This window comes from Seriola dumerili, unplaced genomic scaffold (genome assembly GCF_002260705.1).
Source record: "Seriola dumerili isolate Sdu_G_001 unplaced genomic scaffold, Sdu_1.0 BDQW01000052.1, whole genome shotgun sequence".
Taxonomy (NCBI): domain Eukaryota; kingdom Metazoa; phylum Chordata; class Actinopteri; order Carangiformes; family Carangidae; genus Seriola; species Seriola dumerili.
Window position 1 is genome coordinate 6,236,951 of NW_019174307.1, and position 13,548 is coordinate 6,250,498.

The 13,548-nt window shown below is 38.7% G+C and overlaps 1 protein-coding gene across 1 annotated transcript in view; it reads right to left on the reverse strand.

Moving 5' to 3' along the window:
* The window catches only part of thsd7b (thrombospondin type 1 domain containing 7B), a 123,734-nt gene that overhangs the window by 24,730 nt on the left and 85,456 nt on the right, over positions 1 to 13,548 (reverse strand). The window contains exons 16-17 of the mRNA XM_022741319.1: positions 8,552 to 8,818; positions 7,066 to 7,244 (exon numbers count right to left, since the gene is read on the reverse strand). Of these exons, the coding sequence (XP_022597040.1) occupies positions 7,066 to 7,244; positions 8,552 to 8,818 (446 nt within the window). The remainder of the gene's footprint in view (positions 1 to 7,065; positions 7,245 to 8,551; positions 8,819 to 13,548) is intronic.

The following is a 13,548-nucleotide window of genomic DNA, read 5'->3' on the forward strand; positions in this document are numbered from 1 at the left end:
ATAATAACAGTCAAAGGTCTTTTTCACCCACTTAAAGAAATAGAACGAGCATACCTATCATATCAGTGCCAAGACCTCTATGTCACAGTTCAAATGAGTATGTATATGATCAACTTTTAGTTCAAGGAAATAACACTGATGAGCACAGAGAACACTGGTAAAGCCACTGCAGTTCACTGTCACAACACCACCATCAGGCCCAATCTGTCTGTCTCGTTTCTGGTATTGTTATAATTTTATCAGTATTTTATTATAACTGGTACAACAAGACATCTGTTCTTGGCGAGAGCTGGATTCTCCTCCTCTCTGGAGAAGAATAACTAGGCTAGATATTATAGTGTAAATGTACAGCACTGTTCGGTAGAATAAATATACAGTCAAAGTCAAAGAAATATAATTAAACATTCTTTTATTGAATTAATGTTGAGCACAAACTAGAGCTTGTTAGTTCTATTTCAGGTTATTGGATTATGATCTCGGAACAACAGTCATCGTAGTTATCAAATAATAAATGTATGTAATATTCACCCAACCATTCAATAGAATTTATTTTTCTTATTAGTAGATAGAAGCTATGATTTGTTTCTGAAGTCAATGCTGTGTAACATCTGGGTGGCCAGAGGCTTTAGAGAGGCATCAGAATATTTAAACTTTCTGGGAGGCTGCACTTCAGGCTGCTATAACAATATGCATGGTTTGTAATGCAGGGAGACACCACCTTTTCGGACTGGGCCTGTGGGAAGAGGGGTGGGGGGTGGGGGCAATGCTCTACGTTAATTACACCTCGCTGGCCTTAGGTGGTTCCATCAGCAGTTGGCTCCATCCAAATGTCTTTTGTTCTAATGAAGGAGAGAGATGAGTTTAGCACCTGGGTGCAGTGGGGTAAAAGATCTAAATTCAAATCGTATTCTAATTCTATTACCTAATTTCTAAATCAAATTTATTCTCTGTGATCTTTTTCATATATTTGACATTCAGGCAGATTATATATATATATATATATATATATACATACATAATCTTACTCCTACAGTGTGCATTTTCAGGAGAAATGCTGTTGCATACTTCCCTTGCTCACCCTACCTCAGCTTCACCCTGGCTGCACCGTGTGACTCAGATGTTCCCTTCTCTAATATAAAAACCTTTTGACAGAAAGATATACAATGTGAATTCACAGGCAATCCTTGATGAACCTTAAAAAAGTTAGATGCAGTTAAAAACACCTGGATGTTATGTTTGTCTTATAGTTCAGGTGTCGTTGTGGTCGACTGAAGGGAGTGGTGGGTGTAGAGCCTCTGAACAGCGGAGGAGGTGCTTCATATACTGTAGGTTGAGCATCCTGGCAGCGAAGGGGCTGTCAACAGCAGTTATGGTGCACACAGTGGGTGGAAGGTGTTGCACGTAATAGATTTGGTCATCACTCTTCCACTCCCACATACTCTAGGGAAACAAAAAGAACATCCCAGGACAGAACTACCCTCCTTCAATAGTTTGTCTACTATCGTTTTGTCCCAATGCCACTGCTCCAGCAGAACACAACACAAGAGATAACTGATGCTGCCACAGAGCTGTGCAATGGATTTGGAGGTTCCTTGTATTCTTCCTAAGTCTCAACCATGGCTCTTCTTGTGCAAAGCATACCCTCTATGTTGTCAATACAGGTCACCGAGTTTTTTGGGAAAAACACTTAGCCTTTTGTAAGGATGCAAAACCTGTATGTCCACTTTGAAGAAAATAGAGCAGGTTATCCATCAACCACAGACTTGGAGGTTTGATCCCCAGTTCCTCAGTTCCTCCTTTACACCTGTCACCTTGAGCAAACCCTAAATTCTACCAATGGTCATGCCAGTGCCTTTCCTGTACTATATGCAGCGGAGACAATACAATTTATCAACATACTCAAATTAATAGATCAAAAAAAATCTCTTCAATGAAAGGCAGCACTGATAAACAGCAGATGGCCATAAGTTCAGTGAGTGTGATCCTTGTCCAGCAGCTAATCCAAAGACGTAAACAAGAGTTCAGCTGTTTGGGCCTAATTTATGACATATGAACAGCAAGGCATGCTGTCATACAACTCAGTGCTTCTGAATTAATTAGGTTTATCTAATGCTGAGCAGAATATGAAGTGTGGAGAATCTGAATCTGAATGTGATGACCCAAAAACCATGCTGTGTTTCACTTGCAGCCAGTTAAAGAAGGAACAAAGGATTTAAAGAGAATCTAGAATTATTACCCTCTCCTTGTAACCTCAGGTTACCAAGCTGAGCCAAGAAGAAACTCACCAGGATAACGCCAACAACATGAGGGGAAACCTCAACAGCTGGAAACTAACCAAGTGCTGACATGAGTAGTCAAGATTTACTGTCGTTGTAACCAATAACATATCGTACCTCAATGTGTTTTGCCAAAGGTACCATGAAATAACCCACACCCAGATCTGTGATGAAGCAATAAAAACCTCCCAACAAATGAATGGCTGTAATGAACTGTATCTACTGTTTTCAAAAAGAGGCACAACAGCAAAGCTCAAAGTTTCCGGAGAAAAACAGCCATGAGCATCAGCACCCTCACAGCTTACTGACATTTGCCAAGCGTTAAAAAATACTCAGCAGAACTGAGCCAAGACATCCATTCATGACATGCAAACACAAAGAAAGCACCAAATGCTTAGTTTTGGTGAAGCAAAGCAGTGAGGCTTCAGAACTCACTGTTGACAATAGTGATCTATATGGTAAAAAAAAAAACAACAACAGCAGCCCACCAACAACACAAGCAAGAAAACACTGACTTCTGCTTTGAAGTGCGTGCTTGTGAACAACCGCTTATATTGAATCAGTCATTACCAAGAGTTGCAAAATGCTGTCAGGAGCAGTGGAATATGGAGAGCGGACATGATTACTTCCACCATAAATCTGCCGTAGAGCGGCATGATCGGACGGTTGGCATACAAGCTTGCTGATTAAATCCTATTCTCTAGCTGCTGATGCTCTTAATGCGTGAGAAGAGCAAAACAGCTTTAATAGATTTTAGAATAGCATTTTTTAAAATTTTCTTTTTTTTACCCATGATTCAGGTTAATATTTTGTGTGGACATCCCCAGAAGTGACCAATTCTAATTGTGTCAAAACACAACATCTGTGTTCAACTGTGATAAGTACACCCGGGGATGGACAACTGTGTTTCCACGCGTGACATATAACGATGTTCAAAACTGATTCAAACCCTTGATTAATATTCCATATGAAACACATGGTTTGTAGGAGAAAGGGGCCTCATTATCAAGTACTGGTAATTACCTGATAATTATGTTCCTCTCATCTCTACCTTGGCTGCGTCTTGTTAAAAAGAAGAATAAAAAATGATCTAAACTACTTAACAGAGGCCACATCAAGGCACAAATTGCCACACTGCTACTTTGGAGAGCCTTTATTCTCAAATTTAGGCATATTCTCTAAGTCTTTATGTGGCATTTACAGTGCAAAAGCCATCAGTGGAACAGAGTGCATCAAGGCAGAACAGCTTATTCAACAGAACTCGTTTCATTTCCCCTCTGACCTGTGCTTGCAACAAGTGGAAAGACATGTCAAAAGTACAAATGGCAAACACATTGATTTCACTGTATTACACATTACATTCCACACAGTATGACATGATTCTAGGGAGATAAAGATCTTACAGTCACACGAGGAGGTGATTTCCTTTGAACAGAAATATATAGAAACTCTAATTGGTGAACTATTCCGCACAACCCAATTATTAAAATGAACAGGATGATAGGTGAAAATGACTAATCCGCCACAGACTCACACCATAATTAGGAAAATTCATTACACGTCTTCCTGCAGGTGATAATTGGTGATGAGTGTGCTTTAAGTTGTTCATGTTTTAGATCAGGATTTGCGATGTAGCACCTTGTTTTTGAGGGAGCACAAAACATACACCCACAAGAACAAAGTGTGTTAAAAAAGATGACACAACCGGTGCAATAAACAATCAGCTCAATATTAATGATAGTAATGCAATATGATGCAGTATATCTAACAGTATGGAAAGCATTTCCTCTGTGTCCACACAAACAAGGTCACCTGTCTCATAATTCAGCTGATGTCTCTCACACCCGCAAACCTCCCACCACATGCACAACGCGCGGCAGAGAAATGTTGGAGGTGGACAGGGAGGATGTTTCTCCGTAGGACAGGGCCTGAGTGGATGGAGTGGAAGCCGCAGGAATTAATAGAATGAGAAATAACCATCTGACTGGCACATCGGCTGGCAGACAGTCAAGACATTTCTGTTGTGTTTTATGGAAAAAGCACATATACCACTTGATATCTCAGCATTTGGCGGCAAACACTTGAGGGAGTTATGAGGAAACTCAAATGTCTCCAGTAATTATAGATCCAATTTGTGTGTTTCTCTGGGAGCTTTGCTTTGACATCTGTGAGCTCTCTGTGGCAGTCTCTCAGGGCGTCTTGTTCTCAGACAAGTGTTGTACTGTAAAATAGAGCGAGTGTGTGTAAAGAGCCACCATTTTATTAGCATCTGAATATTTTGTTGGTGTTGTTTTTTTTTTTTTTAATACCAATTTTAAAAATCAGTGATAAATAATTCCAGTAAAAGTATAAGTTCAGTATATGTTTCATTTTTTTTTTAAATATTCCATTCTATTGAAAGTAGTTGACAACACTGGCTACATGTATCTCCATGAGTTAGTTGAAAACACCGTCTCAGGCTGACTTGAATTTTTCCATTTGACCCGTTTAAATTGAGAACCTTGAAAAGGGGACACTTGATGGCGACATGCGTGATATTTTGCAGATTAGAGAATTTCATATAAGCCTGCTCTCACACTGTTATTTAGCTGTGTTTGCTCAGCTTACAGACTTGACCAAGCAAGACAGAGGTTACCATGCTTTATTGTTTGTATGTTCAAACAGTATGTTTTACTTTTAACATTACAAGAGACAAAGCAGGATGAGGACTAGCCGACCTTGACAGACCTGATGTGCCAATTACGTTTTCTCAGCTATGATTGGAACATCTCTCTTTGGGGCTCCCCGAGAACGCATCTAAAATTTGTAATTGAGAGTTGGTCCATTAATTATTATTTTCCCTATTGGACACAAGATTCAGAGTGGGCAACGGATCCACAACGGCAGGTTTTTCAGTGGGGTGATGCATGTATTATTCATCTTGATTAACTAATTCTTGATCACATTTTATCAATGCAAGAAATCTTACAGACGATCTCATTAAAAACACACATACAGTTTATTTCACAGCCAAACTCCTACATAGTCTGTTCAACAATGTGGCCATTCTTGCTCATTATTTTCATGGAGGCACTTTCTCTTTCTCTTTCTCTCTTTCTCTCTCCCTATCTATCTCTCTCTCCCTATTTTTCTTGCTCACTCAACCGTGAGACGAGAGGATGAGTTGTGGTGCACTGTAAATTTCATCTCTGTCAAGCCGGTCACTTCCGGCCGCGACTCAAGGGGAAACATCTGCTGTTGGGAGCGAGGCCAGACTTTGGCTAGAGAGTGGTTCACAGTGGGTGATAAGAGCAAGTGTTGGCTAAGAGAGAAGGGCTCCCCATTAAGAATGAAAATATTCTTTGTCATGCTGCACCCTAACAGAGACTTAATGAAGTACCGAGGACCAAATGTAAATCAGAGAGCTGAACAGGGAAGTACACAAGCTTAAGAAAAAAGGCAGCTTTTTTTTGACCATGTGGAGAAGTCAGCTGTGACCATCCAGGATTTTATTAGTTTAACAGCAGGGAGAGGTAACCTCATACCTCTACAATATGCCTGCTGAACTAGAGTAGAGGTTATAGTATCTTTCCACCCACACCTTGGACAGATGTACTTGACTTTAAATGGCCAATTTGTTAATGTTAATGCTGAGCCCTAGTCCACCCTCAGGATAAATCCGCGAGGGCATTGGCTAAAGCGAGCTCCAGTTTCAGTGGTGAGGGTTATTACAGGGCATTTCAACTGGGGCCATACAGACCTTGTTAGTGGGCACTTAACCATCTGTACACAGATCTCCACTAGAGCACGCTGGAATATTTCTCAAACAACCGTGCTTCATCGCAGTACTGACCTCTACAAACTAAAGAGAGTTTCACGCCCATTCAAGCATACAGGTAGCATTCATAAAAGACTTCCCCTCTTTAAACGATGACCCCATGAGAGATACACAGTCCCAAAATATTCAGAGCTACAGATCCTACCTGACTATGGAATATCAAAAGCTCCCATCTGCCCACTTCTCCCTCTCTACCGCTCTTCTTTTTGTTACTAAACATTGCCCTGTTTTTTTATGTCAAGGAAAGGGCATGTCTTGCAAGGTAAATTATTTGGTCTGACGGCAGACACCAGAAAATGAACAGGTCACCGAGGAGTCCCACAGGCTGATGGCTAATAAACCTTGTCATTGAAATGCGAGCAGAATGCAACAGGCCCACCGTGTATTCATGTGACAGCACTGGAGTGCAACACAGCCAGGGCATGAAGAAAATATATTCCAAAAGCATTCTAGAGATGTGTAAAAAATTAAGATGCAAACTACTGCATGCACCATACTAATGTTCCTACTAAGAAAATGCTGTACGTCTGTGTAAACATGGAGCAGTGTGGACACTGTTAGCATTTAGTGAACTAATTTCTCTACATTTAGTAATGGCCTTCCTAACACATGTACACTGTAGTGAAAATATCGATTGCCCTCATCTGCATTCTATCGTATGTCTCCCTGGAAACAATCAAGTCCGTGAAGAAGTGACTTGAGAACAATGTAGATGGATAATGAGGTCAACTGTGTTTGCTTGTTTTTGCTGCATCTCAGTATGAAAATTTAAATGCATTATTCTAATGTCCATAAACTGCAGATGAGCAAGTGTTGTCCCTAAAGAATACCTGAAAGAGTTAATTTCCACTTCAATGGCAGACTAGTAACAAAAGCATCGACATAATGTAAAAACAGTTACCTTCCACAATTTGCTTCCCTCTTGTGCTGTACAGGATGTCATGTATACAAAACAATTGGTGCAAGCCTTACCTGGTTTTTCAAATCCAGCTTGGGGCATGGGCGTCCACCATTGAAAGCTTTCTCCCTGAGCCACTTGGACCTGATCTTCAACCCGCTGCCACAGGATGCACTGCAGGCTGACCAGGCTGACCAGTCGCTGAGCTTACAGTCTAGGGGACAAGGAATGTGGCAAACCTCCACCATGTAGCCTGAAATTGAACATTGGCAGACAAGAGGATCACTGAGGATCACATTAATAATGTCAGACAGACGTGCCACTGGCCTGCGCTCCACCAGGCCTTGGTCTTGCTCACCGTGACACAGAGTGCTAATTATCTGACTAATGAGTGTCTCATTCCTACACTGTGCCAACATGGCTTAGTGAAACTGCTCTAGGATTTTCACACTGTATAATCTTTTTTGTTCTCTACTTTTGATTGTTTGCTGTCTTAAACAACTTTATTTTTTACATTAAATCATTATTCTCTTGACTTTCTTTCACACTAAAATGAAATATGCAGATAAATGGGACAATGATGTAGCAACTAAAGATTTAAAATAACCACCACTTTCAAGATGACGTTGACATTATTCTGACATACTGGCAAGTAGTGGATATATTGTTTTAATTTGACCCATCAGCAAAGAACTACATAGTTTGCCTCCAGAAAAAAATCCAAAAAAGACTCAAGAATTGCCGTTAAACTGCAAATACATTAACATCCCACAGAGCTAGCTGGCTATCTAGCCATATCCACGAAAAACAGTGGCAGGTGTGGATAAGATCAAAGTAGCTGCACAGGTTGTTGTAATTCAATTCATGCTCTTGAATCAACTATTTTTTTCTTTTTTTTTTTTAAATCAAATGTAAAACCCTTAACAGCTCCTAGCAACTGCTGAAAATTACGCCAGGGAGAGAGATAGGCTGTCAGTCAATCCTGACAAGTTAGGGCAAAACAAAATCAAATTACCCATTTCCAGCAAGAAATCGTCTAACATGAACACAATGTCAGGTTCAATGAATGAAGTGAAGCAAAATACAAACTTGTCTGATCATTAGGTTAAACATTATATAGATTAAATTACAACGTTAATCATTCATTATTTGATATTTTAATGGACAATAAAAAGAGAAATTATAAAAAAACAAATGAAATATTAATCTGTCATTAATAGTTCTAATTACAAAGTAGGTAATCTAATAATAATAATGAATTCATAAATAAATAATGAAATTTAAGAATCTATGTGAACATTCAGTTTAAAAAGAGAAATAACTGCATTCACAAATTGAATTAAGAATACAGATTTTAATAAGGCATTTAAATGGGCAATTTGAAATGCAAAATGCAAAAATTACTTTGTAATTTAGTCTATTTATTTATAGTAATTTGCAAACAAATTTATGACACTTGTGGTCCTATGTAAATCATATGTTGTAGGATTCTTAAGAGCCAATATGTTATGCTTATGCTCAAAATTCAAAATTCATGCAAAATATTTCTGTTAGTCCTACCTGAGTCTGTACAGAGCGTAGGGTCGACCAGGTGTCCCTGCTGGTCGATGCAGGCCACAGCTCTGTAGCGCAGACCTTTGCCACACTCCTTTACCTCCCGGTGGCTCATCCAGCCCTGCAGGGACCCTGACACTGAAGGATCAGGCAGAATGCACACAGACCAGTTCCCATAGGGCTGCGACAAAAACTCATCACAGGGACAAGACTCTGTCTCCTCCAGTGGGTACAACTCCTCATTCAGGCAAAGCTCCTTTTTTTTGCTGCGACCTGCAACAGAAGATGGACAAAACAATGCAGACTATTATGCATGAAGGGGACTAAAAACCTTTTCTCATGGTTCTGAATGCAGAAATAGGTTTATTGTTTGATATAAACATCAGCTGATAGAAAGCCAAAAAACACTTTGATGAGAAGGAACTCTAATTAAATATAAATAAAAGTAAAAATTACACTGACTTATTTTGGTTATTTATTTATGATCATTCATAATGCATTCGAACTCTTACAATGTCAGCAGGTGAGCAAATGAGTGTAAGCTGTTAATTTGTATCATCGCAACTGTGAATGACAGAAGCCACATTTAGGCATCGACAGTCATGTTATATTTATTTTTAACACTGTTTTTGCCATAAGTGGAATACACACTTGCATATCTTCCTAGACTCCATCATCTTCCTATTGTGGTGACCTTTCACTCATGCTAGCTAAAATTATATCCAACATCTCAACTCTAACCACAGGCTGGATTTCCCCTAGGGGATTAATGAAGTATCTGTCTACCTATCTATCCATCCGTCCGTCCGTCAAGGTGTTCTTGCACGCTATTTAAACAAATACGTAAATATTGCATAGTACATATGTGACACTTTAAGTTACAAAAACCACACAAATTAAACATTGTCATACACATATAAACAAAAGACTTTCTCCAATACAAAAACTAAATGTTAATACCAGTGAATACTGTTTTTTTTTTTTACAACTTCAATATGTTTTCTTATAGTTTGATTTTCTCCAGAGAAAACTAATGCAAACTAATAATTACGTTGTGTGAAGCATACTCCAAAGGCACTCTGAATAACCCCAGGGAATGATTAGTGCTATTTGCAAGCATATTAAACTTAAATTTTTGTCTTTATTTTGAAGCCCCTTAGGTGAATGACGCACATAACACAGACGTTAAGTCTGTGTTATGTGGGTCATACAAGCCATACAAGTATAAGCTTAAAGGTTAAAAATGAGTATTTGTTTTTCTCTATGATATAGAACAACACATTCTGTATGTGTGTTGTTTCTATGTAATGGAATACATTTTTATATTTGTTATCGTTATGTCATTTGTATGCACATGTACCATATTTGGGCATAGCACGTACAAACATTGTGTGTTACCATAAAGACCAGAGAGAGTAAAATCTGCTGCAGCTGCATCCACCGAGGAGGAAGCAAAGACAGACAAATTCTTTCTCTTACAAATATCTACTGATGAACATTTATTCCCTGTCTTTCTACCATGACCAGCACACAGTGGTTGTAGCTAATCAGTGATCAACAGTGCACAGGCAGGATGTGATTCAAGGGACAATAATGGAGAGATGGCCAGATAATGGAAAGCTGGGCACAATGTTATATTTTTAGTCACTGATGTTCAGCACAGGAGTTATTTTGGGTTTAAGACATGTAATTCTTTTTTTGCTATATCCACTTTCCCTCAGTCTACCTCATCTTGTTTTATGCCACTTAATAATTACATATTTCCTAGAATGCCTTCTGGCAACCCTTAGTCACTGTACTACAACAACAGACAGAGGTATTCTCCCTTGTAACCCACAAAACACATGTCTTGTGGGTTGCCATGTCATCTACTGAGACTTCCTTCGATAGAGAAAATGCTTCTGAGAAATCAAATGTGATTTTAGCTGCACCAGGAACATGTCAACATTTATCAATGAATATTAGAAAGTGGCTGGAGAGACGCACCATGGATTGGCAATTTTTCCCCCTTTAAAAATCTAATTTAAACTGTGAAACATCAACTCCAACACCTTTGTCTAATGAGGCTGAAAATATGTTGTTGTTTTTTTTATTTCAAGCCTAAGACCTCTATTAGGACCTCCATTATGACTATTAGAGCTAGACTCTCAATAAAGTACACCTCAGGCTTCAAATAATTAGTCCTGTCCATTATATCTGTTAAGTATGAATATATTAGCATGAGAAGGAACGTATCATAGCAGCTGAAAGGCATGTGTTCCTCTCAGATACTGTCAGTTTTAATATCTGGACAAGTAACAGATACAACCTGTCAAGCTGCATCTGTTCAAAAGTCTTTCTCATGATTGACCGTCCGCTTCACATCATGAGATATGAGATAAGACATATGTTGTTCTGTCCTCAACAGCTATAAATATCCTGCTGTCATCGACACATTAGTGTTTCTATAGTACATTTCATTAAATGAAAAGTCCCTGTCAACACCTCTTCATGTACATGTCAAGGCAAATCAAATAATGGATATGATAAGAGCACTTGATCCGATGCAGGATTTGCATTCAATTCATAGCATGTAATTCAGAGAGGCAGGCCAGGTAATGCAAATGACTGGACTGGAGTTTGGCAGATGACAACATCTGACATATCCTTACATTTCATTATTCTGTAATGCACAATTGTTATTTTTCAATTTTCCCCCAAAACTGTTGTGTCTTGATAGGATGGAAATGTAACTGTACGCACACCTTGAATCTCTGACCAATGAAATTCTTTTTAAGTCTCTCTTGGGGTTTAAGATTTTTAAATGAAGAGTTACACAATGAATGTGAAATTCATTCTGTTGCTCTGCATCGCCTTCTTGCAAGTGTTTTCATCAAATATTAACTTGAATGTAATAAGTTACATTACTTCAATAGGGTAATTAAAACACCTACATCACCTATTACATTTTTAACAGGGTAATTAGTCATTTGTAACCTATTACATTTCAGTGTTGGTAAGTAACCTCTCCAACATTGTTTATGACTAAATATGTACCTGCAAAACATACATTACATTCCCATCAGCCTCAGCTGTACGTGTACTATGGTAAAGCTAACACCTGCTTAATATCAGCATTTAGCTCAAAGCATCAATGTGTGCCAGTACAGCCCCACACTTGCATGGCTGTAGACTCACTGATCTGGTGAATATCTTACATTTAAGGCTCAAGTCAGAAAACTGACCCAGTAAAGTTTATCTAAGATTTGCTAACATCAGCTAACATTAACCACAATAAGTTACTAGTCAAAGTAAAGCTGCAATTGAACTTCTCAGTTTGTTAAATTAAGCAAGGGTTATATTGCATATTAAACTCTTCATTCCTAAGAGGAAGGATGTGCTTTTTGTTCTGCGCTTTTTTCTTCTTCTTGTGCTTTAAATGGAAACAAATAAGACGTATCTTATTCAAGGAACAGCAGGTTTTATATTGATTTTATGTTCATACAGTATTGCTTTTGAGATGGTTATTTTCTTGTTGTTTGGTCAAAATAAATCATGCTGGTCCAAAGAGAATGGAGCCAATCAACACTTTGCAGAAAACGTGTAAGTGCGGCTTTAATGGACTGCAGGCCACAGAGAATAAGAAAATTACTATGTAATTGTCATAATTAGAGTAAACACCTTGTTTCTGTACTGTAAAATGTAAGTGCTACCAGAATTCCTTGACCTGAGCCAGATGGAGACACACACACACACACACACACACACACACACACACACACACACACACACACACACACACACACACAGCTAATCCTGCTATGTACTTGTGCAGTCCTATTTGTTTCATGGATCCCGGGTGCCCTCGGCCTCCTGTGTGCCAAGTGAGAAGCCCATCTGTTTCCGAAGTGGGTCTGATTGCAAACATTCCTCACAGAGTGTGAACTCACTGCTGTTGCACTGCAATTCACCGACAATCTGTTCAATCTACACCACTGCTGGTGGTTGATTGAAGAGTGCGAGTGCAACATCACTTTGCTTTGACAACTACATCACGGGCAACAGCAGCACATAGGCCTACAGACACCACTGCAATATCCAACTTGTTTTAACAGTATGTATTTTAATTGAGCACAATTTTCAAAATGATCTCCGTATAATATTTGTTGTGCTGATGCTCCATTAGCAGCATAACACTGTGCTGTTGTCTTTATCTATGCAACACTGTCAAACATGCTGAAAAGCATTTGCAAATGTGGCTGTGACCGAGTGACGGAGCTTTAGCTTCCTTGTGGAATAGCAAAGCCACGGATGAATTACCTTGACAAAGAGGTCAATAGATAGAAAATAGATAATTGATCTCCCCTTCAGCGAAATGTCAACATGGACCTTTCCTCCACTTGACTGGATGACTGACCACACCCTGGCCTCATCTCAATTTTCAAAATGATAAAAAAAAACAAAAAAAAAACACGATGGATGTTCTACAAACACTGTTGATGCTGAATCATGTTTCATTTTTCATCTGAAGTGCTTCACGCAATATATTATATAATTTAGCAAATAACAAAACCTACAGCTCAGAATACATACAAGTCAGTAGGCCCAGAACAATTGACAGTCGTGTCATAAAAGAACAAGTCTCTCTATTCTATTGCACTCCACCTCTCCTGTAATATAATGCCTGACAATGAATCCATGTGCTGTGAGATAGGTGTATAATAAATCATAATACACCTCCTCTCCCTACACTCTGCCTAGTGCTTATACTATATGTTCAGTCAGTATAACTTTTTTCCCCCCCTTTTGTAAAAGTCTGAGTGGATTTCTCTGGAGTTTATTTCAATCAGTCAGCCAATCTTCAGTTAAATAGCATATGTAATAAAATGGAATAAAAACATAAATACATAAAATTAGCTTCATAATATCATAAGACAATTTAAGTCCAGACACAAAATTGAATCTTGAAATTATAAAAACAACCACAAAGTAGAGAAAACATAGGAGCAAAGAGAATACCATAA